General features: G+C 42.0%; 1 protein-coding gene across 1 annotated transcript in view; it reads left to right on the top strand.

Annotated features, from left to right (window-relative positions):
- The window catches only part of LOC126409136 (sodium channel protein type 4 subunit alpha B-like), a 91,556-nt gene that overhangs the window by 43,746 nt on the left and 20,607 nt on the right, over positions 1–27,203 (top strand). Inside the window, exons 9-17 of the mRNA XM_050075083.1 lie at positions 4,838–4,979; positions 7,048–7,249; positions 7,337–7,518; positions 7,609–7,980; positions 8,093–8,222; positions 10,136–10,374; positions 12,130–12,303; positions 14,304–14,660; positions 23,995–24,405. Coding sequence (XP_049931040.1) covers positions 4,838–4,979; positions 7,048–7,249; positions 7,337–7,518; positions 7,609–7,980; positions 8,093–8,222; positions 10,136–10,374; positions 12,130–12,303; positions 14,304–14,660; positions 23,995–24,405 — 2,209 coding nt within the window. The remainder of the gene's footprint in view (positions 1–4,837; positions 4,980–7,047; positions 7,250–7,336; positions 7,519–7,608; positions 7,981–8,092; positions 8,223–10,135; positions 10,375–12,129; positions 12,304–14,303; positions 14,661–23,994; positions 24,406–27,203) is intronic.

Raw genomic sequence — 27,203 nt, 5'->3', positions numbered from 1 at the left:
TAGCGTTCAGGCAAACGCTTATCCCCTCACATCTTCAAGCCACTGTGCCTCAAGGATTATGACTTTTGCCCTTGACCGGGCTCATGTGGGCATGGAAACCCACCGCCTCAACCCCGCCCACCGTAGAGGGAAAACACTTTGCACCGATTGACAGATGTTCCTCTGCTGCTCTGTCACACCAACTGCACGACACTGACGGTTCACTCATAAATAATGTAAACATGTTAGCAGAGCTGTCACAGAGCACTTACACACACTGGACTCTGTCGCTTTGGTGACATGAGATGACTCTTAGACCTTTAGGAAAGTTTAAAGGACCATACCATAGTATTTCACAAGGGTTTGCTCCTTCACTACAGCAGTGAGGACTGTGGATCAGGTGAAACTTCTCCCGGTTAGAATTTCTCAGTGGTCATTGTTCAGGAGGTTTTCACCAGGAGCTGAATTATCCACAGAGGTCTGTTCTTCTTCAAAACAAATGGATCAGGTGATTTAAACACTGAATTATCCAGTTTCATGAAGGATATATCCAGGATGTCAAACTGACTCAGCAGCAACAACAGGTTAAAAAGACAAAGATAGTTGGAAGCTAAAGCCAAACTATAGGCTACAGATCACAGTGTAAAAGTGAACCACCACATCACTGCTGATCGCCACAGAAGACAATGAATATAAAGGGAAACTTTGCTGATATTGAACCAGCTGTGTGGCATCGCAGTGTGTGCAGATGAACCGTGTTTGGCTTCACCCCCGTGACGCTGCCAGCACCTGGACCTCTGCTGCCGGACGGGCAGGGATCTCCTGGGGAAGTCAAACAACATTCATCTGTGCACAATGCGATGACACACAGCTGGTTGAATATCAGCAAAATTTCCCTTCTTCCCTTCACTGGTTCCTGTACAGCAGGGTCGGTCTTTGTTTCACTGTCATAATCATTAAAAAGCAAAAGCAGCATGTGTATACATTCAGTAGGCTATATCTTCAGTAGCTAGCTAGCTAACCCTACACTTTTCAGGGTTTGATTTTGGTTTTGGAACAGGGACGAAACGTATATCTTTTTTCAACCTCTCCAGGTAACGAGTATCATTAATACACGACGAGCTCCAGACATTACATTTAGCTTGATGCTACGTTATGATTGGCCAGTCTGTGTCCCAGGGCGGGACTTAGCGAAGGGTCAATTATCCACAGAGGTCTCTTCCTCTCCATAACAAATGAACCACAGTTTGCCATGATGACACACACCATACCAGCCCTGCCGTTGCGGCTCTTAACAACACATCCACAAATCTGGAAACTAAAAAACTGCCTAAATCAAAGCTCTGAAATCTAATTAATATCTCTCACCCCTGAGTAATACACTGTAGGATGTCCAGCCTCTTCCTAATGAGTACAAAGTAATACGATACAGGATGTACACAGAAAAAGAAGAACACTGGCATGACTACATGTTGTGGCCTCCCCTGAGCAAACCGCCGTCAGTGCCTCATGCTGGCTGTGGATGTAATCTGCGAGGAGGCAGATCAGCTCCCACAGCGAGGGCATGTGTGTAGCAGCCCTCCTTAAGGAGCACTAACTCTGGATAAACCCATGCAAGAGCAGTCTCTAGGGCAGTTACTATAGAAACCTCAGGGGCATTAGCCTGACGAGCGCCTTGTTTTTACATCAGTATCTAATTACAAGAGAACTCTCACATTCATATAGTTGTTCGAGTGACAGTAGTATGAGTAAGAAGATGAGCAACCACAGCATTAGATGTAGTAGTCTGTTTGTGTGCGTTGCGTGTAAGGCAGTCAAACTTAAGCAATGAACCTTCACTTAGTATTAAAAGTTCTTGACATTCGACAGCCGCTCAGACCAGTTTTTATTCAGAAAATTAAAGATTAACTGTAGTATTTCTCAACCTGGACCCAATTTCCTATGTTTTTATGTGTTGAGTGACAAATGGGAACAGTTGTTTTTGAAACTGGGTGGCCGGTGGTTGTTGGACCCATCCACCACCCCTTCCGCCAACCCTACTCAGACTTCTGCCACCTTAACTTTTGTTCTTGTCCCGCCGCATTTCCCTCTGACGCTGCCAGGCCCTGTTAAACAATAACAGTGACCGGCTGCATATTATGCCGACATGAAAGGACGGCTATATTCGTCTGTGTCTGACGCCAGAAGTCACTGACTAAGCGATTTCAACGACTTCGGAGTGAGACTGGGCTGCTTTGGCATGTATAGAGCTAGCATACTTTCACATCTAACTGGGTGAATTTAAAGATAATTTCTACTAGGGCTGTCAAGCGATTAAAAAAAATAATCTATTGAATTACATGCTCCGTGGTTAACTAATCTAAATTAATTGCAAACATCAATTTTTGCAGTATTTTTTAAAAAATTCAATTCAAATGAATTTTGGCAGATGTGTCACAGCAAAGCTACTGGATTTTGGACACAGGTGTCCCCCTGTCCTCTACCACCAAAACTAGTCTACAGTCCATTGCAGTCCATTTTGCAAGGGAGTTAGTTAGTCGGTCGCAGGTAGACTTGCTCAGTTTGAACGCCTGGTCGAGTGTGGCTTGACGAGGCTGCCAGCTAGCGCTAGCATCAGAGGCTGTGCTAGCTCGGACCTCCAGGTTCACTGCTAAACATTTTGCATTGAGGTGATATTTCAGGCTTTAATTATTACAATTGTATGAAAATTCCTTACTGCAGGAACTGCAGAGAACAGTGCTCCTATCAACAGTTCCATCTGGGCGTTTTTTTTTTAATGTAAATGTTCCATTCACAGGGCCAAGCAGCCATTTCGTCAGCCTCCATCATGTGACAAAGCCACTGTGGCCTTCAATGACGCAGCGGGTAAAAGGGCACAGCATAACGCAATTTATCAGTGTTAATTCTTTTAACACGTTATTTTTTGCTATTACTAATTAATCAAAATTAACGCGTTATTTTGACAGCCCTAATTTCTACCAAGTCTGGTGGGTTTTGACGATAGCAATTTCTGGGCTGTTTTTGGTGCAACAAAATAATTTTACACTGAACAAGAAGGTCTGTCTCTGTAGGGATCGTTTCCATAATGTTTTCTGACACTTTGAAACTTAGAATAACAATCTGAGTAAAAACAAGCACAAACAGTGGATATAAATGGTAAGCAAATGCCCCTGAGTGGTTACATTGCAGCCTGTTTTCCTGCTACTGGCTGCAGTGCTCTCGCTCAGTATTGGACCAGTTTTAAAAACTGTTGTTCCCATTAGTCACATAGACACAAAACATGGGAAAATAGGGTCCAGGTTAAAAAGATATACCAAAGTTATCCTTTAAAGCGGACATGACATTTTGCACAAATGGTAGATTAGTGATTAGAATAAGATGTGCTGAACAAGAGCACGTCACTTGGTATTAACTTGAATATTTGAAATATTTTGACTGCACTCTTTCCCACACTTTATTGGCCTTTTTAGTAGCTTTTATTTCGGATTTATCTATTTATTAATTGAATAATTTTACTGCACTGTGAACTTGTTTTAGACGTGAAACAGTATTTAATTTATGTTTCACAATAAAAATGCTTTGACATTTATTTTCAATTAGAAATATATATTTTTTCCTTTTATTTCTTATAGAACGATTCATACGTTCCATGCAGCCATTGTTCTCCATTAATTAGATTATAGTATGGAAATTAATAGAGTTGCAGTTTTCATTACCAACTAATCTGCAGATTATTTCCAGACTCACACGGTTTAAAACGTATCTATAACATAGAAAATGGCAACAGACTACCGACCAATTGTTGACCGACCATCAGTCCTTAACCTTAGGATTTCCAAATTTACAGAGAAGAAAAGCAGCACAATGTTTGGCCTTTTTGCTCGAAAGGTAACTGAAATAATTCATCTGTTGTAAAAATAGTTTCTCATTAATATTTCTCAATTAATCTACTCATCATTTCAGCTCTACACATAAAACATTCAGAGACTTAAACCTTGGTTAGATGAGTCATCCAACAAAGTGAACATATCATTCATTCTTTTATGTTAAAGGCTGACAAAGTGTCCTTGAATACATAATTTTTTTCTAATTATTATTCCTGTTTATCTGTACCATGTGCTACGCTTTGAAAAGTGGTCGACTGCGATAAAACAACAAGGTACAGTTGAAATATGTCAAACCAAAATTGAGTGAAAGAGGCGCACAGATTGGTGGCAGGTTGAGCAGTGCGGCAGAGGGAAGGAACAGCCTGACAGGAAGATGTCACTGGCCTCACGCAGCCTCCTCTGTCCTCGCTGCTGGATATTAGTGAGCATTCCTGCTTAGCTGGCTGGTTGGTGACATCTACAGCTGTTGCCGCCCAGCTGTTTCCCAGCCATTACGAAATTATTCTGCACTCAGATTGACGTGGCAGTCCAGCTTGTTCTCAGCTGCTGGACTTAAATATTTGCTGTAATGTCACTATGCTGACAATGAAGATCAGAGATGGAGGGAGGCAGGGAGCTGGAAAAAAATTTTTGAACTGCAATTTGATATCCATCTGGCTCAGCGTAATCCCCTTTGCTGCAGTGCATTTTAGTGCTCCTCATGCCTGGAACGAATTTCAAGTGCCCTGTTGAGTTGAAATAATGGTGTTGATAGCAGTGTATGTACTTACTGGCTCATCCGCTTCTCTCCCCTGTGGAGTCAAAGGCCACAAGGCTACATGTAGATACTGGAGATGTTTTTAGCTCTGGTAAAGCAGGCCGCACGCTATCTGCCCCACGCTGCCATTGATTTAAATGTGCAAGCCTTTCTGTTATTATCAGTGTTGTCCCATAATCGTCTGTTTTCATCCTTTCGACTGTTTGTTTTACAGGAAGTGTCCAGATGGATTTGACTGCCTAAAAGTAGGGAGGAATCCAAACTATGGCTACACCAGTTTTGATACCTTCGGCTGGGCTTTTCTGGCCCTCTTCAGACTCATGACACAAGACTACTGGGAGAAACTGTTTCACCAGGTGCAGATTTTTTTTAAATCTCATTTTTAATTTCCCAATATTCTGTGATGATATGCTGTGATTTTGAAATTTCTATAGACCCACAAATACAGTTTTACTCAATCAAATGTCAAATGATAATATTTAAAGGAACTCTCTTTTTGTTTACAACCTGTTTTCTTAGACTGGCCACAGTTTCTGTTGGTTATGATCAGTTTTTGGGCAGGAAGGCGTTACTAGTAACGTTATTACTGTATGTACTAGTAACGTATTAATTTATGTAATAATGTTATTCATCCTGTTAGGGGTCACAGGGGGGCTGGAGCCTATCCCAGCTGACACTGGGCGAGAGGCAGGGTGCGCCCTGGACAGGTTGTCAGACTTTCACAGGGCTGACACATAAGTCCCGTTTCCTCCAAACACTTTCAGTATGGTACCTTTGGAATCAAACATAACCCCTCAGACATGGTACCTAGACCCTAGTGTTTCCACTGTTTTCCTGCTACTGGCTGCAGTGCTCTCGCTCAATACTGGACCAGGTTTAAAAACTATTGTTCCCATTAGTCACTTAGACACAAAACATGGGAAAATAGGGTCCAGGTTAAAAAGATATACCAAAGTTATCCTTTAAAGCGGACATGACATTTTGCACAAATGGTAGATTCGTGATTAGAATAAGATGTGCTGAACAAGAGCACGTCACTTGGTATTAACTTGAATATTTGAAATATTAATATTAAATGTGGGCGGGGTTGTTGTCACTCACTGCTCCGTCCAGCACTTGCTGTACTTCCTTCTTTCAGTCTGCACCTCGTTTATCGTCCCCAGAACAAGGTTGCACAGAACAAAATAAAACAGGCTGCAGTGAGTCTCTCTCCATGGGATATTTAAAAATAGCAGGTTTGTGCATTTAGTCCTTCTGAAGTAAGCTTAGAGGTTTAGTGTTGCCGTAGCACACAGGAACTACGCTCAGTGATGCTGTTTTTTTCTCTGAGGGAGGATTATAATAAATGCAGTTCACATAATGCGTTCAAGATTAACATATATTTTTCAACGTTTGAAGATCCACTCATTACTAAAAGTGTATGTCATCCAAGAGAGACAATAAAACTAAAGTGATGGTCAAAGTTGTCACAGTGAAATTTAAGGTGTGTTGATGGTTTCAAGTTGTCACCTCATGCACTGAGTAACATTACTAGTTAACGTTCCACCTTAAAAATCACCAGCAGTCGGCACAGGGAATGGAGTTAGTTTTTTCTCAGACTCCAGCTCCTGCAGCAAAGCATCCTTTCATTTTATAGTTACAGTTTATTATATGTAAAACTCTCCACAGTATGAATTGTGGTTACATGAGCCATCCGCTACTGACCAATCAACAGACTGCAGTGTTCACAGCTCCACCTTTTAGTACCAGATCTGTGTGCTAGGTACCCCAACAGAGGGCGGACCAAAAATGGGGACGCTACTGAACAGTTCCACTGGTATCATCCACAACTTTTCACAGTGGAAATGGTAAAAAAAAAAAAACGTGGACCAAACTGAACTGCTTGGTGGACACGGGGCTTTAGAGACAAACAACCATTCACGCTCACATTCACACCTACGACCAATTTAGAGTCACCAATTAACCTGACCCCGCCTCTCAGCCAGTGTCAGCTGAGATACACTCCATGTATCAATGCATGTCTTTGGACGGCGGGAGGAAGCCATAGTAACCCACACTGATGCAGACAGAACATGCAAACTTGACACAGAAGGGCTCTCCCAGTCTGGGGTTCAAACCCCCATCACTGGGTTCGAACCAGGAACCTTCTTGCTGATGGTGCTGACCACTAAAAACCACTAAAAAAATCTGAATACAGACAGGACGGTTTTTGTTGCCACTCGAAAAAGTATTTCCAATGTTTTTAAATACACAATGTCTGGAAATTTTAAGGTGTTGGACACTATAAACAATTGATCAGTGTCCTATTTAGCTGTAAAATGAGAACAATTGAGTCAAATGTTGTCCATAAGCGTACATTATGCCAATCTACAAAAACACGACTCTTAAACATGTGAATGACTGATTTCATATCTGCTCCCTCAGACGCTGCGCTCAGCAGGGAAGACCTACATGGTTTTCTTTGTGCTGGTAATCTTCCTGGGCTCCTTTTACCTGGTCAACCTCATCCTGGCCGTGGTGGCCATGGCCTACGAGGAGCAGAATCAGGCGACCATCGCTGAGGCCTGGCAGAAGGAGAGGGAGTTTCAGCTGGCTATGGAGCACCTTCGCAGAGAGCAAAGAGTGGGTGCAATGTAGATTTTCATATTTTCAATTGAAGTCAAGCAAAAAATGATCTCCTGTAACACCATTTCTTTCTGTGTGAAGTTGGCAGTAAAAAGACAACAAGCGCAGGATACAGACTCAGTGTTGTCCCCGGAGTTGTCTCCATTCTGTCTGAAGACAGGCAGCATACGTCGAAGCAGCAGCAGAAGGAGAAGATCGCACAGGACGTTGTCGGAGGAAACAGCAGAGGAAGCTGCTGAAGAGAAGTTTGACCCACTGGATGAACCAATGGTACATCACCCAACAATCACACTGTCCGCCCAGTCTTTGATGTTCTCATGAAAAGCCACAGGAGCTAATGTGTCCTCTCTGTCTTTGTAGCCTCCTCTGTCTCCCCTCCCAGTCCACCCTCTGCTGGCCACGCTCTCCTCTCACCCCCTGAGCACCAGGAGAGGAAGCCAGGTCAGCATCTTCAGCGCTTTCCGGGCGCGGAACAACTCAGAGGCTGAGTTTGGGGATGACGAGTTCAGCTTTCATGGGGACGCCATCAGGAGTCGCACCAGTTCCACAGCGACGCCCTGGAAGAGGAGGACAGGCAGTGTGCGGAGCCACTGCTCCCAGATCTTCACCCCCAGCCTCAACGTCAATGGCAGACTTAACATCTCCCTGGACCACAATGGAGTCACCACTCTGGGCCTGCACACTCCCACCTCCATGCCTGCCTACAGCATGGAGAGGATCAGGGAAGACGCTGTGAGTGATGGGTGTGATCAAAGAATCCTTTAACAGTGAAGAAGGTCTCAATTCGTTGCTAAAAGGGGAGCAAAATCATGTATTTCTTTTTTGGTGTATCTTTGTGTACCAGAAGCCCACCGCTGAAGAGGAGACAGCACCCAGGCATCTCCTCCAGCCTTCCCCAACGGTGACTGAGCCTCCTCCAGTGCAAAGGAAAAGAGGGCTGAGCTCTGTCAGCTTCCTCAGCGACGCCATGGGTGGTGAGTCCTTTTAGATATTAAAGAAATAGTTTGATTTTTTGGAAAATACACTTATTTGCTTTTTTGCTGAGAGTTAGATGAGAAGGTCCAGTGTTACATTTTGGCAGCTATTTTTGATGTAGTGTTAGTTTTTAGACAACATGCTGGTCATTGTAGTCATTCTTATGCCTCGTAGTTTGAGCCCGAAAAGTCATAATATTTGAGTCTAAATATTTTCTCCTTGTAAACTAATTAGTGCTAACAGGTGACGTTGCTCTGGTGTGAGAAACATCCTGCCGCAGACTATTCACTGGTCTTTACCAGCCACTTGGTGCTTTGATCTCATACGGCATTAGAAAATAATCCCAAGCACTGCCGTTCTCAGCTTCCTAGTTTAAAACATTTTTCTAATATGTTTCATGAAATAATTTTTCACTCAGTTTTCTCGTCTCATTGTGAATGTCTGATAGCCCACCACTAACATTTGTTACATCTTGTCTCATCAATGAAAACAAAACATACATTTTGCCAAAGTTTTTATTATCAAAGATCTATTTTTTGCTTGTCAGTGTCTCTTCTTTCGAAAAAAAAAAAAAGGCTGTAGACAAACATTTTTTGTCATAGTTTTTGTTAACAAAAGTCACACTGAGGAGGTCAATACTGTTCTTTGTCTGTACGATTTAAATGAAGCTCTTACCAGACAACAAAACTGGGAACGGCTAGCCTGGCTCTGTCTAAAGGCATTAAATCAACCTCTTAAGTTAAATAAATCCTTTAAATTCTGTTTAATTGTTTGGAGTCTAAAATCAACACATTATGGTTTTTACAAGGGGTTGTGTGCTAGACTATTTCTTGGTTGGCTTAATTTACTTCCTGGAGTCTTGCCGTCACCATAAACCCTTGTAAAAGTACAACTTGTCATTTTTTACACTGCCGTTTTTGTACTGTTTTTTAAGCAAAATGATTTAATGTGTTAATTGGTGAACTTTAGGCGGTAGGTGGATTTTGTTACCTTTGGACGGGGTCACGCCAGCTGTTTGCCTCTGTTTCTAGTCTAATGCTAAGCTAAGCTAACCAGCTGCTGAGTGCAGTGTCATATTTACCTTATAAACAATGTTACCTTTCTTCATGGATTTTTTTTTTTTTAACTGTAAATTGTATTTATTTATTTATTATTAATTAATTAATATTTAATTAGAATTTTGTATTATTATTATTATTATTATTATTATTTATATTTATTCATATTAAATATTTCTATATTAATTTTTTATTTTTTTTATTTTATTAAATCTTTTTTACTCAATTTTTAGGGTCATTACCAAGGCTGTATTTATTTTATTTTTATCTATTATTTTGTCTATTATTTCTATATCTATTTATTATCATTATAATAATTGTTATTATTGTTGTTATTATTATTATTATTATCTTCATTTATTAATTAAATAATGTATATAATTCATTTATTTAAGTATTTTTTTACTTAATTTCTATCATCCCTATTACTATCTTTCCAACTCTCCAGGTATAGAGGTATTTACCTATGTATATTTTCTTGTCCAGAAATGAGCACTGAAACTTAAGCACTGAACTACTGATTCATGTATGCCCTGAAAATTTATATAAACAAAACTTAAAAAAAAAAAAACGGGAAAAAAAAACCTTACAGACACAGGAGTGGTATCGATCTTCTCAACCAACTCTCAGCCGGAAAGCAAATGAGTGAATTTCCCAAAATGACGAATTATTTCTTTAAAGATATTGCCCTTATCTTTAGAGACCTATGACAGATTGAAGCATCACACTCTGAGCTGTACATGCTGGCTCTTTCAGGTTGTATCCACAAGTGTTAGAAAAAGGAAAAGCAAGCACAGGTTTGATTTTAAGAAGAGGCCTGCACATAAATAGTTCACCTCGATGTCTCTTTGCAGAGCTGGAGGTGTCGAGGCAGAAGTGTCATCCCTGCTGGTACACATTCGCCAAGAAGTACCTGATATGGGACTGCTGCCCCTGGTGGCTGAAGATGAAGGAGTGGGTGAAGTTAATGGTGATGGATCCTTTCCTGGATCTGGGTATCACCATATGCATTGTGCTGAACACCCTCTTCATGGCCCTGGAGCACTACCCCATGACTGACGAGTTCAACACCATGCTTTCAGTGGGCAATCTGGTAAGGGGCTTTCAATGATTCGGATGGGCAGGTTTCCAACATTTAAGACACTTTAACCTGAGTGCTGTTGGGTCAGCAGTGGAGAGGACTGAAAGCTTCTCTGAGAAGACAGTAAAGAGGAAAGTATTCATTCAGATAATGTATTTCTATATCAGACAGCTGAGTTTTTTATAGCCGCTGCTGTGCTGGACTTAAGGTCAAACAGGGCCGTGTTGATCCTTTGTCAAAGGTTTTGCTTTAGACTATTTGCGATTATCCTTGGTAAGAGAGAGTATTTTTAGCAGGAGGGGGGACTGATTCCCTCATTTGTATTTTGCCATCTCCCTCTACTGGTAAATTCTAGACTCTGCTGGTGTCTTCAGGTTTAAAACCCTACTTTAAAAAGAAAAATGGAAGTAATACTTGATATTTTCTCTTGAACTACATGGACATTTGGGTCCTAAAACAGTCACAGTGCAGAAGTAGCCACTTGTTTTCTGTCTCATATATGATGCTACAATATCAGATGTTCATGTTAAATGTGGCCTCAGGCTTTAGACCATTCTGAATACTCTGCTTCCAACAAACTGATGTCAGCTTGTGAAGGAATTCTTTATATGGTCACCGGCTCTGGGCACAGTACTGCAAGTGATTACATTACATACACTGCTACAAGTAGCCACATGTTAATGTCAGGGAAACTTGTAATCTTGGTGGCCGTTGTTAATGATTTCTCCCTGACTTTGGATCATATTCCTACTAGAACATGTCTTGTGTTCAGAATATTTTATTGGGGATTTTTAACATGAGAACGTGCTGCTACAAGCAGTTATTCCCCAGCTGCAAATACACTGCTACATGTAGCTACATGCTAACATCAGGGAAACATGTAATCTTGGCTGCCGATGTTGATAATTTCTCCCTGATTTTGTATCACATTCCTACTGGTGATTTTTGACAGGAGAAAGTGCTGATATAGGTGGTCATTCACTCAAGGTCATTCAAGGACACTGCTACATACATGCTTATGTCAAGGAAACAATCTTCTTTGCTGAATTTGTTTATTTCTCCCTGATTTTGGATCATAATTCTACTGGAACATGTCCAGTTGTGTTTAGAAGCTTTTTTTTTTTTTTTTTAAAGATTATTTTTTGGGCTTTTGCCTTTAATGTACAGGACAGAGTGAAATGGGGTGAGAGAGAGAGCGGGGGGTGACATGCAGCAAATGGTTGCAAGCCGGAGTCGAACCTGCGACCGCTGCAGCGAGGTGTTGTCTCTGTACATGGGGTGCTGGCACTATCCACTACGCTACCGATGCCCCAAATTGTTCAGAAGCTTTTATGTGCAATTTCTTTATTGGAGAAAATGCCACTATACTCAGTCATTTCCCAGCTGCAACTTAACAGCTACATGTAGCTACATGCTTACATCAGGGATACATGGAATCTTGGTTGCTGATGTTATAAATTTGATGATGTTGATCGGTGAAACTCAAGGGAAACTACAATGTTTTGTGGTGCAGAGAAAATTGCAAGGTCCTGCTGCTGAAAACAAGGTTGATAAGAGCGGTGAGACTGAACCAAACAGTACTGTATATGCACATGGAGGGGAACTGCAGAGTTGGGTGTTGATAATTCTGTGGGTCACTACAAGCAACACATTCCACATTCCCCATAGTCCTTATCCATTGTTACAAATATGAGTAAGTGCAACAAGAAAAGCTTTTGTTACTTTTCCACCTGTTCCTCTTTTTATGTCCCTTTGTGTCCGCTATAGGTTTTCACAGGGATCTTTACAGCTGAGATGGTGCTGAAGCTGATTGCCATGGACCCCTACTACTACTTCCAACAGGGCTGGAATATCTTTGATGGCGTCATTGTTTGCCTCAGTCTGATGGAGTTGGGTCTGTCCAATGTGGAGGGGCTGTCTGTCCTGCGATCTTTCAGACTGGTAAAACTCTCACTCATGTACATTTTTTTTAAAAAAATGTGCCTTTTCATTCTAACGTTTTGGCATTGTTTGCCTTTTTATTCTACCCTGGAAATCCAGAGTTCTCACGAGAGCACAATTTGAATTTGCTCAGCGAGTCACTCTGGCAATCAGTAATGATGCTCATTACTAGGGATGCACCGAAATGAAAATTTGTGGCCGAAGCCGAATAAAATTAAATAACGAATAGCCGAATCCCAAGTACCGAATACCGAATACCGTTGTTTAGTTTTTCATTAGTTTTTTCATGAATGAAACCCCCTCCAGATTAGTGTTGTCACGGTACCAAAATTGGGACCCACGGTACAATACCAGTGAAAATATCATGGTTCTGAGTAGTATCACGATACCACAGCGAAAATGAGGCAGATGTGCCTTTTGTCATTTATAAAAAGATAAATCACTTTTCTATAATACATCAATGATATTTCAATGGAATAAATTATTTATTGACTTATTCATACTTCAAGTAAAGAACAGTCCCTAAAGTGCGGTGAGGTTTGTGGACCGTTACCTGCCACAAAGAGAAAAATGTGAACGGCTTGTTTCTCCTCTGACACATCACATACCTGTGTGCTGCCACGGCTCGGCTGTCCAGGTACTTTTGGGCGGTCATGACGCCAAGAAGAGGACATTATTGGAGCCGGACTTCTCCGTCGCCGGTAAGCCGATGGCCGCTGTATTTGACAGGAATACATTCCTGTCTGTGTCTGTGACCCCCGTTCAACCCACAACCAGTGGGATTTGCCTTTTGTTTCTGCTGCTGGTTGAAATCTGTACTCGCACAGCGTGCTGAATGATTTATTTTGCTCGAACAAAACTATTTTTAGTCGCAAATGCGAGTGCAGTGATGGACGGAGTAAAATATCGCCACGCTGCCGACATTTTACTCCGTCCGTCACCGCACGCTGTTTGATTGCGTTATCAAAACACGCCGCTATTATTCGGCTTTGCTTTTCACTTATTCCACCGAATACCGAATGTGTGTTTTTTTGCAATATTCGGCCGAATATATTCGGTTACTGAATATTTGGTGCATTCCTGCTCATTACCTATGCCCATGAAACCGAGCTGCACCAATCACATCGGTGTATCTGATATAGGCGGGCCAGAGGCGAGCTAAACAAATGACAACAGCACTGCAACAATGAAGTCCGGAATCAGTCAGTAAACATTGCAAGATGGCTACGGATGAACACCAGCTGTTTGAAACGGCTTTGGCCGCTACAATGAACGAGTTAGACTTGGCTTTTTCTCTAAAAGAGGAACAGAAGACGGCGCTCAAATCTTTCCTTTGCAAGAAGGACGTTTTTGCTGTTTTGCCGACCGGATACAGCAAGAGTCTAATCTACCAGTTAGCTCCGCTGGTAGCTAAGCGTATACGTCACCCTGTGTATTGTTCTGATTGGTCGTAGTGTTATCCAATTGCGTGCAGTGATATTTATAAATGCATGCTTGGTGCCGCCCCTCGAGTTGGGCCATTTTCATTACTCATGGAATAAAAATAGCCTGGAAATCCAGACCCAAATCTAGAAAGATTTAGGGTCTGGATTTCCAGGCTATTTTTATTCCTTCTAAACATCTTATAATCCATCATCAAATTTAAAGTAACAGTGTGGAAGAATTAGGGGGATTTAGTGGCGTCTAGCGGTGAGGATTGCAGTTTACAACCAGCTGAAACTTCGCCTGGTTAGAATTCATTCAGTGTTCATTGTTCAGGAGGTTTTTACTGTGAGCCAAAATATCCACAGAGATCTCTTCCTCTCCAAAACAAACAGACCAGGTGATTAAAACAGGTAAAAACACTGAATGAAGCAGTTTCACACTACAAATCAGTGTTTTTCCGATGCTGTTAAGCACATCGGTAACGGGCAGCTTTCTCACCACACGCACAATCCTTTTATAAATTCCCCCAACAGTTTTTTTGGTAAAGATTCAGGATCATTTGTTCTCTTCCTCAGTTACGAGTCTTCAAGCTGGCAAAGTCCTGGCCCACTCTCAACACTCTCATCAAGATCATCGGCAACTCGGTGGGCGCCCTGGGAAACCTGACGCTGGTGTTGGCCATCATCGTCTTCATCTTCGCTGTGGTGGGCATGCAGCTGTTTGGCAAAAACTACCAGGACTGTGTGTGTAAGATCTCCATCGACTGTCAGCTGCCTCGCTGGCACATGAAGGACTTCTTCCACTCCTTCCTTATTGTGTTCCGCGTGCTGTGCGGCGAGTGGATCGAGACCATGTGGGATTGTATGGAAGTGGCCGGGCAGCCCCTCTGCATCCTGGTGTTCATGTTGGTCATGGTCATAGGAAACCTGGTGGTGAGTATGATATTGGATTAAATTAGTATTAAACAGTTGCCAGTGGTGTGTGTGTTCATGCGTGTACACCTTATAACTAGTAACCAGCGTGCGTTAGGGCCTGTCACAAGAATGTGCCCTGGGGCTCATCGTAACTACCTTACACCACTGCTCTGTGCACATCCCATAACTAAAATCTACAATGAACTGTGAAGATTTGTCATTATTATGTAAAATATCTCAATAATCCCAAGAAGGTAATCTACAAAATATGTATTTTCACAAAAATAAATCTTACTTTACATTAACAGGTACTGACTCTGAAGCCAATCCTCTGTGTCAGAGACGTCAATCGAACCAGTTTATTTTGCCTGATTCTGTGGTGTGAGTCTCAGCCGATTCAGGCAACCAGATGTGGTCCGACTTATTTCTTCCAGCATGCCGATGCTGGGCCAGGTCATTTCGGCTACATCTGATATGTTCCTTCATTAGGCCCCGATCACACAGAAACATGCGCTGCACTGCCACTAGTGGGGGGAAAAAAACGCTTGCTGCACCTTTTCATTGTTGCCAGGCAACCACGGACTCAGCTCCTTAATCTAACCAACTAATGTAATCAAGCTACAGTTTATTTATTTTAGTTGTTTGACAGTAATCAGTATCTAGTTCCTAAAATGTTGAGGCAGAGGGAACTTGCTATAGCTCTGGTTGAGGGTGAGATGCTGTCAGTAAATAGTTTGTTGGGCACAGGGAAACAGAGATCTGTGTGGGTACATGAGACCCTAAAAAAGAGGGTGGATCATGGGAGTTGGTCCAGGAGCTTCGCCTTCATGATGGCTGTTTCCAGGCATATTTTAGGATGACTTGGGGGCAGTTTGACAACCTGCTGTCTATTGTCGGGCCGTATAGCTCTGGGTATCCAGCAACTGCTACCACTAGTTTCTCCCTTATAGTTTACCAACTGTAAACTTGTTGTCGTGACCACCACAGAAGACCTGCCACCTCTCACATCATCTGATTGGACAATGGGGAAAGAAAAGATCATGAAAAAGAGATGACGTGGGGCGCTCTTCTGCTTTGAGTTGAAGTTTTCTCAACTCTAGGAGTTCAGAGCACTCCAGCAAAACACCAGGCGCTTAGTGCGCAAAAACGCGAGCAAAAAGCTTCATTCTCATTAAAAACAACTTCAAAAAGTTGCTTTCAGCTGCTAAAACACGTTCTGTGTGATCAGGGCATTAGGACCAACATGGGCACTGTTGCTTATCTTGAGTCAGTACTAAGAAAAATACTTCCAAACACTCAGAATCTGCAGCTGAAAATGTGCCATTAACTCCTGCTAGAGTAACGCTTGCAAAAAAATACAGAGCCCTGCTGTTTAAGGGGATTATGTAGCCTTTTTTTTTTTTTTAAGTGAGTTTGCATCTTCAAGAGGGACCAGTGTCACTTTGGGTTGAGAGCCAAAGACAGACTGGAGATGTTGGAATGTATTGAAAGACAAATACATTGTTGGGTTAGGTCTTTTAATTTATTGGATTTGACAATAACAAAAATACAGAATAAAACCAGCCTTAAAGGAATACTTCAACCAAACAATTACCATTTGTATATCAGTTACTCAGCATGTGTTAAGCTAAATTTGCAAAAACATTTTTTTCTCCGATGCCTTTACAGTGAACCGAGAATCCAAAAACTGAGTGAAGTCTTGATGAATTAAAGTCATAGGGGTCTGTGTTTAAAAACAACAAAACTATATCAAAACATTCATATACAAACTCTCACACAACTCATGAAGTTTAATCCAAGTCTAATTTATCCAGTCGTGTGTCAGTACTTCCCAAACAGCCAGTCCTTTTTGATTGGGAACAAAACGGGAAGTAAAACTTATCTATGCTCACTTCAATGCCAAACTCCATTGACAAAAACTGTGATTTTACCTCGTTGAACACAGGATCTGTTGGTCTACCACTGCCTCGATTGGTAGTTTGTTTGTGTTATTGTGTGTGACTTTGGTGTTATAAAGCGTTAGATCAGATTGACCAAAGTCAAACAATAAGACAAACTAACTAATCTAGGCAGGTGTAGACCAGCAGCTCCCATGTTCAGTGAGGTAAAATTTCTGTTTTTGTAAGTGGAGTCTGGCTTTAAAGAGAGCGTAGTAAAGTTTGACTTTCTCTTCAGTTTCCTAGCTGTCTGTTTAGAAAGTACTGAGCACACAACTGCATAAATGAGACTTGGATTAAACTGCATGACTTGTGCAAGAGTTTGTCATCGGATGTTTTGACATAGTTTTGCTGTTGTTAAACACGGACTCTTATGACTTCAATTCATCAGGACTCTTTTCCGTTTTTGGATTCTTTGTGGAGGCATGCATGAAAAACTTCTTCATGAATTCAGTGTAACACAGGGTGAGTAACTGATGTACAAATGATCATTTTGCGGGTTGAAGTGTTCCTTTAAACAGTAAATGATAACAGGAAGTGCTTACAGAGAAATTCAATTGCACGCCACTGCAAACAACTGTAATCCAAATGATGATGTCATGAGTAATCAGGGATTACGTTGCACCAGTGAGGGTTGGTGATTTCCATATTATGAAGACGGGACATCCTCGTACAGTTGTTGGTGCCTTGTCCTGATATGTTTTGCAAACTCAGATATCTGTGTAGCCTCAACAGTTTGTGCATTTTTTCATCAGCGCTCTTGAACGCACGCTGGTCACTGAGAATGCGGTTGTGTCACAGCATCATGCTAACTGTCTTGCAGATTAGCATTAGCAGGCTTCAAAGCAGATCATGTCTGGACGACATAGTATAAACCATCTGTTCTCCCTCCTAAGCAAGATATGTATTATCTGCACATGCTGTCGTGCAAACTGTAGCCTCAACAGACACACTCTCCACTAGGAACGGCTTTATTGCAGTCTCATGTCCAACAGGACTGAATGTTTTATCCACAGCTAATGAATTAAGCCTTATGGGTGAAATTGTGACCTAAGTACTGTACAAAGGATCAGCCAAGGCCACAGAGTGTTCTCGGTGTCGTTCCAGCCTTTGCAGCAGGTATTGAGTGTCACACAGGATGAATCGCAACGTGTACATTATCACATGCAGCTGTTTCTGTGAAAATAATAATCTGTACAACGGCTCTGTTTGTACACAACTGCTGTCGCTCTGTGCCACAGCAAGGATATGTACATTTGTTGGTCCATCCATATGGTGATGTGTTGTCCAGCTGTGTCCTGTAAGCTAACGTTAATGAGAATGGATAAAAAACAAAACCCAGAAGCACAGGCGGCAGTCGCAGCATTTATTTATGGTCAGATTTACTCTGAATGTAGTGCCATTGTAGTGCTGATTCTTGGAATATCTAAATCACACATTGCAGTGTTGTAGTCTGTTTCTGTGATTTTATATATGTATATATTGTACATGTATGTATTTTTAGTATTCAGTTGATTCACTGTATTCAACCAGGAGTGTCCCATTGAGATTAAGAAGCTCTTTTTTTTTTTTTATCACTTAGACAACTGATTGCTGAAGTCGTGGAAATCCTTCGCCTGGGCAGTGACTTGCAGTGTCAGAAACCAATGAAAAAAGGTGTCCTTTAATGTGAACATGACACATGGCTGGTTGCCGTTATAGTTTAACGGCACCTGGTGGCATCAGGGGGAAACGCGGCGGGACAAGGACGAAAGTTAAGGTGGCAAAAGTCCAACTGGGCCAGGTGGGAGGGGTGGTGGATGGGTCCAACAAACACCGACCTTCACCTGAGAGAGTGGTGTTCACATTTCATAAGATGCCAAACCCTGTTCTTTTTTCCTAAACCCAACCATGTGTTGTTGTTGTTGAAGGGAAAAAAAAGTCAATTTGTGGTGTTGTACCAATGCAGTGAGTTTAATTTGAAGACTGTATGTAAATGTTAAATTTCCTGTGAAAACAGAAGTGTATTTTGAAAGAAGACAATGCATGTAACAGGCTGAACGTGACACGGTGTCCCAGAACTTCAACAACCAACACACCCAGGGTACCTTGTACGTCGTATGTGGACGTGGAAAGTCCATGACCAAACATCCAATATGTTGCAAGGTTGGAGTGAGAATGTGTTGGTTTAACTGAGCAGCAGCAAAAAAATTCCCCCCATGGGGTTCAGACCCTGGTGGTGGTGGTGGCTGCTGACTCTGAGGCTGCTGACTGCTGAGGCGTATGAGGCTGATGAATCAAGTGGTTGGCACTGTCGCCTCACAGCAAGAGGGTTCCTGGTTTGAACCCAGGGTGGGGGAGCCCTTCTGTGCGGAGTTTGCGTGTTGTTCCCTTGTCAGTGTGGGTTTTCTCCGGGTACTCCAGCTTCCTCCCACAGTCCAAAGACATGCAGGTTAACTGGTGACTCTAAATTAGCCGTAGGTGTGTAAAATATAGTTTAATTGTGTTATTATTATCATGAAGTTTTGCCCTGATCCATTTTCAGCATTGTTTCATCCTGAGTACATTAAGTCTCTCGGCCTGACCCTCACATAAATTAGCAGGAGATACAGTCTGTATTATGCAAGTTCAAACAAGAAAGAAATGTGCTGCCAGCTTGTGGATTTTCCCTCTCATGCTAAGCACACGTTAGAAAAATATTATACGGAAATCAATTCAGTTGTCACATAACTGTTATAAAACCCTGTCATGCTTTTTGAAAAATGGAGCAAGGCTTTGAGTGTGGAGGCCTGCTGGATACGGTTCAAACACCTGTTCCCAGCATGCCCTCTGTTCCCTCTGCCATTAAACGCTAGTTTGTTCCTCACTTAATCCTACGCTCTGAAATGTATCTGTCTGTCGGAAATGTTTTAAAACCTGTTTGGTTCACTCGAAAATATTTGTTACTCTTTGCCTGGGTGATGACCAACTCTGTTTTGCCTGCAGATCCATAGGTGATGCTTTTTAAACAGTTTCTGTAGATGCACAGTAGCACAGATATGCATTTCATGACACAGCGACCAAGTGTAGCCCCTTTTTTTAAAGGAGCTATATGTAAGAAATCTAAAGCAAATAGTTGTAAAATCATCCTAATATGTCACAGAGACTAAGGAATAATGTTCATATAACTTACTGATCTCACAGACAACAATAGTACAGCCAGAATATTTGCATTTAAAAAACATTTTTACAGTCCGCAAATCATGTCTATGTTTTGAATTTGTGTTTTGGCCTGTTGCGCCACCCACCGCCATCTACCAGTCACGCAGTCAGTAGAGTCTCAGCATCAGTTACAGTTACGACTGAGCTACAGCAGCACGGCAAGCAGCATTAGCAGTGTCCCGGTGCATAGCATTAGCAGTCGGCTCCTCCTCAGCTGTATCCCGGCAGCAGTGTTAGCAGCAGAGAAGCCGGACTTGCTCGAACGGTCCGCTGGAAAACCGAAGATCAAGGACGCGGCGACGCGGCCCTGCCACGGCAGCCGCCCGTGGGCAGGCAAATCCATCTCCAGCGTGCCGCTGTCCAGCAACCTCGAATCTGTAGGGGAGGGGGGGCGAACACGACTTGTGGCAGTAATTTGAATTTGAGTGCAGTAACCGTTTTGGCCACATTCTTACATACAGCGCCTTTAACTAAGTCATACTAATCAAGTCATTTTTTAATCACCTTTCCAAAACCAAAAACACAAGCAAAAGTGTAAGGAATGGATTTAACAGTGTGTTTATCTGCTCTTCAACTGCAAACATTAGTATGTTCATTGATCCAAGGGTTATGTTAGAACTTTTGATTACATTCTTAGAAATTATGCAATGCTATAATACTAGCTCAGTCATTCTCAACGGTTTTTTACCTTTCTTGCATTTCACACAGCACTGAGGAAAAATTTTAACATCAACAACTCCCATCCTCCTCCTCCTGCAACTCCACCTCCCTCCAAAGGCCTACTCCCCCCTCCTCCATTACGTCCTCATTACGTCTGTAATAGACGTAGGCGTTGGCAAGGTAACGTTAGATACACGGAAGAGGAGAGCGAGTGTAACGTTACAACCAAGACAGTCAAACGCAACCCTGGAGTTTTAAAACTCAACCGGAGTCAGTGATGAGTTTTAGAATAAGGTTACAGTGCTAACGTTAGGTAGTAGCGTTAACATTACTAGTGAGTGGAAACGCACAAGGAAGATAACGTTAATGTTTCAGAGGCTACGCTACAGTAGGCTAACGTTAGCCTATGCAACTGGATGCTGTGTTGTCATATATAATGTTATATTAGAAGCAAACTAAACATAACGTTACCTGTCCTGCACAGTCAAACACAACTCCGGAGTTTTGAAACTTATCCGGGGTCAGTGATGACTGATGAGTTTTATAATATAACGTAAACGCTAACGTTAGATAGTACTGGTGACTGGCAACAAACAAGGAGGCTCAGGCAACGTAAGGCTACAGTAGGCTAACCGTTAGCAACTGGATGCTGTGTTGTCATATATAACGTTGTAGCCTATATTACATTAGAGGTGATGTTACACGAGCGGTTACGTCAGTCGGAGGCCTCCACGTGGGGAAGACAGACAGGATGCTCGACCAATCATTGCATTCGGTCCGAATGCAATGATTGGTCAGAGTTTTCTTAGAACCATATGAGAATGGTATAATTATGAGTTTTTATTTCTGGTGGAATTCACTTATATTTCAGTGTGCCATCAGCTTATTTATAGCATTTTAACATAAACAAAGAAAAGCGTAAAATTTCCAAGTGTCGCTTTAAGTGTGCGTTCACACCTGTCCTGTTTGGTTTGGTTCAGTTGAACTCAAGTTTGTTTGCCCCTTAAGTGCTTTTTGTTTGGGCAGGTGTGAACACAGTGGTCTCACTCAGATGTGCACCAAAACAACCAGACTGAGACCTTCTTGAAGAGGTGGTCTCGGCCCGGTTACAAACAACTCTGGTGCGGTTCGTTTGTGGTGAGAACATGTTCTGACCTCTTCAATGGAAATTCTGACCAATCAAGAGCAGCTTTCTCACACAAGGCATTTTATCTGGTCTGCATGAAAATGCTGCTGTGAGAACACAAACCAACTCTAGGCAATTATGTAACTTTAACAAAATTAGTCCCTGATCAGACCAAAGCAAGACAACTCTAGGTCTGAAAGCGCTCTTAATAACAAGCATGCTCACCTGGCTCATTCTAAATTACCTCAACTGTCTCTTACAAGACACGCATATTTAAAAAGAGACTTTCATCTGTTGAGCCTGGAGCACAGGGCAATCTCCCTTCACTTTAATCTTGGGAGCTATGGCAACCAAGCCACGTAGGCACCTTTATCTGGGCAGCTGTACTCCTTCCGCCAGAACTTGGAGACCAAAGATGGATTGCGTTCATAACAAAGGTTAAGTAGCCTGAGCTTAAGGCCTCTTTTAGGCCTTCTCCCATGTCCTTTACTGACTGAGGTTGAAGGCTGTAACACAACAAAATTCCTTCACAGTAACACTAAAGTTTTTAATTACAGTTGAGGAGATAACTGTGGAGAAAGTGAAACCTAGGATCAGTGTAACCAATAATGACTCTTATTCACCTTGGGCTCACTTCTTTAGTTATTAAATACTGAAAATAAACTATTCCCTATTTTTCTGGTGGCTCACTGAAACTTTCTCACTGACCTCTGGGGGTCACCATTACTTGAATACTGTACTTGTACTACTTCTACCCTCTACTTGTATTTTACTTGAGTATATTTTTTTTTACAGAGGAGCCCTTTGTTTGTCATTTCTGTACATTTATAGCAGTCTGCAATGCCAAGAAAGAGTTAAAAACTCCTGTGGAGGTTAGGAGTGTGATTGACTACAAGACCTATAAGCCACTGGGCCAATTGTTGGCTATTGTAGGCTGTGGAGAGGACATGAAAGCTGCTATTGGCTCAAGTGAGGTGTCAATTAAAAGGTCAGAGTTCAGCCACCATTTTGATATCTAAGGAGTCCTGATTTTCCCTACCGTCTCTCTCGGTTGTTGCTGGCTGGCTGTTTGCAGTCCTGTGTGCCGGATGGGCGCCGAGAAAAACAAGAAATTCCACAACGCACACCCACTACTCATGCAGCCAGTTTGGCACGGTGTCATTCCTCGACTATTCTGTGTCGCCGTGCCTTTTTGCTCATCTGCCTGTTCCATCAGTCAAGCCCGAAAATTGACCCTCTGGTTGCGCGTGCTGTGTACTACATATAATGAGTTTATTAAAGGGAGGAGAGCCTGTAACAGTATTGAAAGTCATACAGTACCTTCAGGATTTCTAAATACCCCGGTATACTGTAGATGTAATAATGTGTTTGGACTAAATATTTTACTGGATTTTGATCGTCTGAACATTTGGGAGTTTCTGAGGACTGTTTTTGTTGGTATGATATTGATCTGAGGATTACAATAAGGCTCCATAGGTGAATTAAAACTGTTTATTTGTTTGATTTTTGTCCAACAAAAGTTTTTATTGAACCTGCTGAAGGGGTTGTATCTTGAAATGGTCCACATCAATCAAACCGCAGGGAGTATAGCCTTCGAATGATAGGTTGCATAAGTAAATCACTAAGACACAGCAAATACAGGTGTTTACATATCGTAATCATCAAACAAAATCTTACAAAGCCCTGCGGACAGGCCATGGGACTGTTTCACTCTTTCTGCCCTTTCTGATAAAAGGTAAGAGGTGAAAGGGCTCGAGAGCACACAGTGGATTGTCTTGTTTTACAGTAGGATACAGACACCTTCGGTGACCCTGTTGTCTTATTAGGGCAAAGCCCAGATCACAACAGTGCTTCTTATAGAGTTTAATGGACAGAAACCTCCCCTGCACATGAATCGTGGGAAAGCTGTTTATCCAAGGGATTATCCAGGATGCTTAGGGGCGAGAAGGTCGGAGGGCATTCATCACTAATCATCTGCTCATGCTCCCCATCTCTGACTGGCTCAGTGGCTAAAGATGATCCTTACCAACTGTGCACATCACATATGCACACAGGCAGTACACACGCCCACACACACCCACACGCACACACACACACATGCTGCTGTGCAGAGATGTGCTTGATGCTGCTCTCTAAGCTAGTAGACAGATTACTTGGGAGTTGGATGCTTGGAAACTTGAGTTCAGTGAAGCTGAAAGCAGCTGAAGCCATATGTGCCATATCCTCCTGAGTTTACAATGCAGGATTTCCCAGTGTTGACAAAATATGAGAGAGGTCATGTCATCCACTAGGTGCTCTTATCCTTCAGCTTACAGACTAAACTGTGCTCTGTTAAATGTTGACATGAGCACAGTGTAAACAAATATCTGCCATATTCAGGCTATAAGATTATAACAACGTTCTGACATTTCTCCAAATCAAAAGTAACATGACATTTGTCTGTCTACAGGTGTTGAATCTTTTTCTGGCCCTGCTGCTCAGCTCCTTCAGCTCCGACAACCTCTCCGCTCCCGACGAAGACGGCGATTTGAACAACATCCAGATCGCCATTGCCCGCATCCACTCTGGCGGATCCTGGCTCATCACGAGCATTGTGGACCTCTTCAACCGCGGCGTGAAGCGTCAGAAGGAGAATGCCAAAGACGCCGGTCAGGCCATAAAGCTGGTCGGAAATCATGTGGAAAGCAATGGTGGGATTTTTGGACGTTATGGAGAGAAGTACATCATACCAGAGGGGGACAGCTATATGACGAACCCCAACTTGACTGTCATTGTTCCCATCGCGCCCGGAGAGTCAGACGTGGAGTTTCTGGAGGAGGAGGAGATTTCAGAGTCATCAGAGGATGAAGACAACAAACCGGTGAGTTTTTCAACTCCAGATATGTGTGTTTTCATTGGACCTGTACCCTCATGATTTACTGTGGTAGTGGTCTTTGGATGGTATCATCTACCTGAATACTTTTTGTGATAAAATGATCGGCTAGTGGGAAAAGACTGCTACTGCTGTTTAGGGCTGGGTATTGTGGAAAAGTTAACATACCAGTTTCATTAGGCCCCGAACACATAGAAAGCGCTATGCAGGTTGCAAAACACAAGGTGCACCGCACTGCTTTTTGACGGGGATCTCGGGGAGTACCACCCGTTGGTCCAGGAGCTTCGCCTCCATGATGGATGTTTCCAAGCATATTTTAGGATGACTCGGGGGCAGTTTGACAACCTGCTGTCTATCATCGGCCCCTATAGCTCTGGGTATCCAGCAACTGCTACTTTCTACTCCATTGTTTACCAACTGTAAACTTGTTGTCGTGACCACCACAGAAGGCCCGCTGGACAATGGAAAAAAATATGATGAAAAAAGAGATGACATGGGGCAGCTCGAGGAGTTTGGAGCGCTCCGCCAAAAACACCAGGCGCCTAGAGCGCAGAAACGTGAGGTGCCTAGCAACGCAAAAACCCCAAGAAAAAAGGTTAATTCTCATTAAGAACAATTACAAAAAGTTGCCTGCAGGAAAGGGTTGGATATTATGTAACTTGTTTGAGTGGCTAATGTGTGGGCTGTGAGTTTCAACAACCACACCGTGTGTCTTTAAAGCTTTACTTTGGAGCAAATACAGTGTGTTTTCATTCTTGTTTTTTTAGCTTCATTAACATTGTTGTCATACTTCTTTTACAGTGTTAAGACTCTTATAGACATTTGATGTATGCAGACTGTAGGATGACAGCACCTACTGAATCATAGGGCCACGACTTATGATGCAATAACTTCCCATACTGAGTGCGCAAGGATGCTGCACTGGTTATTCCTAGGGCTGTCACGCAATTTAAAAAATGTAACTAATTAATTACATGCTCTGTGATTAATTAATCTAAATTAATAGCATACATCAACTTTTGCTGTGGAAGTATTTAAAAGAGTGCAGTTCAAATTAATTTTGGCAGATGTGTCGCAGTAAAGCTGCTGGATTTTGGACACAATTGTCCCCCTGTCCTCTACCACCGAAACTGGTCTGCAGGTCTATACTGGTCTATAGTTTGATATGGCAACAAATTGAACCAATTTTAGCAACAGGAACAAGATAAAACACTGTTAATTAGAAAGTACTCGGTTGAAGACACTGGGACTTTATTGTTGTCCCGTTCGAAGACACTGGGATTTTATTATCATCTTGTTTGAGAACATTGGGACTTTATTATTGTCTGGTTTGAGGACATTGGGACTTTATTATCATCTCATATGAGGACACTGGGGCTTTATTATCATATTGTTTGAGGACATTGGGGCTTTATTATTGTCTCGTTTGAGAACACTGGGACTTTATTGTTGTCTCGTTTGAGGACATTGGGACTCAGTTCTCGTCTTGTTTGAGGACATTGAGATTTAATTGTCATCTTGTATGAGGACATTTGGACTTTATTGTTGTCTCGTTTGAGGACATTGGGACTCAGTTGTCGTCTTGTTTGAGGACATCAGGACTTTATTATTGTCTCGTTTGAGAACATTGGGACTCAATTGTCGTCTTGTTTGAGGACATTAGGACTTTATTATGGTCTCGTTTGAAGACATTTGGACTTTATTATCGTCTCATTTGAAGATGTTGGGACTTTATTATCATCTTGTTTGAGGACATAAGGACTTTATTATCGTCTCATTTGAGGACAATGGGACGTAGTCTCAATTGAGGACATTTGGGGCTTTATGGCGTCTCATTTAAGGACATTGGGACTTCACAATCATATCGTTTGATTTTTTTGGGACTTTATTGTCCTCTCTTTTGAGAACAATGGGACTTACTTATCGTTTACAATATTTAGTTTTTTATGCCTATCAGGTCCTACTGATCCAAAATAGCTAGGAGAAATTGAAAATGCACACCAAACAAAAGTTCAGATCTCAGGAGGTTATAGATAATTGTGTTGCTTAAACAGATACAGATTATCATGTACTGGCTCCTCCCTCATGAGTTATAGACTGACTAAATCTCCATCAGATAACAAGCATGTGTGTCAGAGCTATTCAGTTTACACATGACCATAAAAAACTCTCGTAACAGTACAGAAAGGCTCAAGAAAGGCTCTTGGATAAATGTATGTTTTAACGAGGGACTTCAAAGAGATCACTGACTCAGCTGACCTGATTTCCTCAGGCAGATAATTCCAGAGCCTCAGGGCCCTGACAGCAAACACTCTGCTCCCTTTAGTTTTCAGCTGGGCTTGTGGAACAGACAAAAGACCTCTGCTACCCGAGGAAGTCAAAGTACATCCTGGTGTGTACTGTACTAAGAGGTCAGAGATGTAGTTGGGAAAGAGACCAAGAAGAGCCTTAAAAGTAATCTGTAAAATATTAAATGTGTGCCTATACCAGTACAAATATTAATCATTTTTGCATGGATGTACATCATGTACATTTTCTTAGTTGACCAATAGCCATCATTTAGGGCCATTAGTCAACCAGTCGGCTGCATGTTTATGATATTAATTAAATTATTAAACTATATATTTTGGGCGGGGCAACACAATGGTTTGAGTTGAAGGTGTGAGAAAGAGTAGTATCAGTAACATTGTTAACACTGTGCTACATTACAGAGAAATACAAACCGTACTAATGTACCTTCATTAATATAGGCCTATATTTTATCTACAAGTGCACGTCACACACTG

The sequence above is a fragment of the Epinephelus moara genome, chromosome 21 (assembly GCF_006386435.1).
Source record: "Epinephelus moara isolate mb chromosome 21, YSFRI_EMoa_1.0, whole genome shotgun sequence".
In the NCBI taxonomy this organism is placed as follows: domain Eukaryota; kingdom Metazoa; phylum Chordata; class Actinopteri; order Perciformes; family Serranidae; genus Epinephelus; species Epinephelus moara.
The sequence above is the reverse complement of the archived record's forward strand: the minus strand, read 5'-3'. Positions and strand labels throughout refer to the sequence as shown.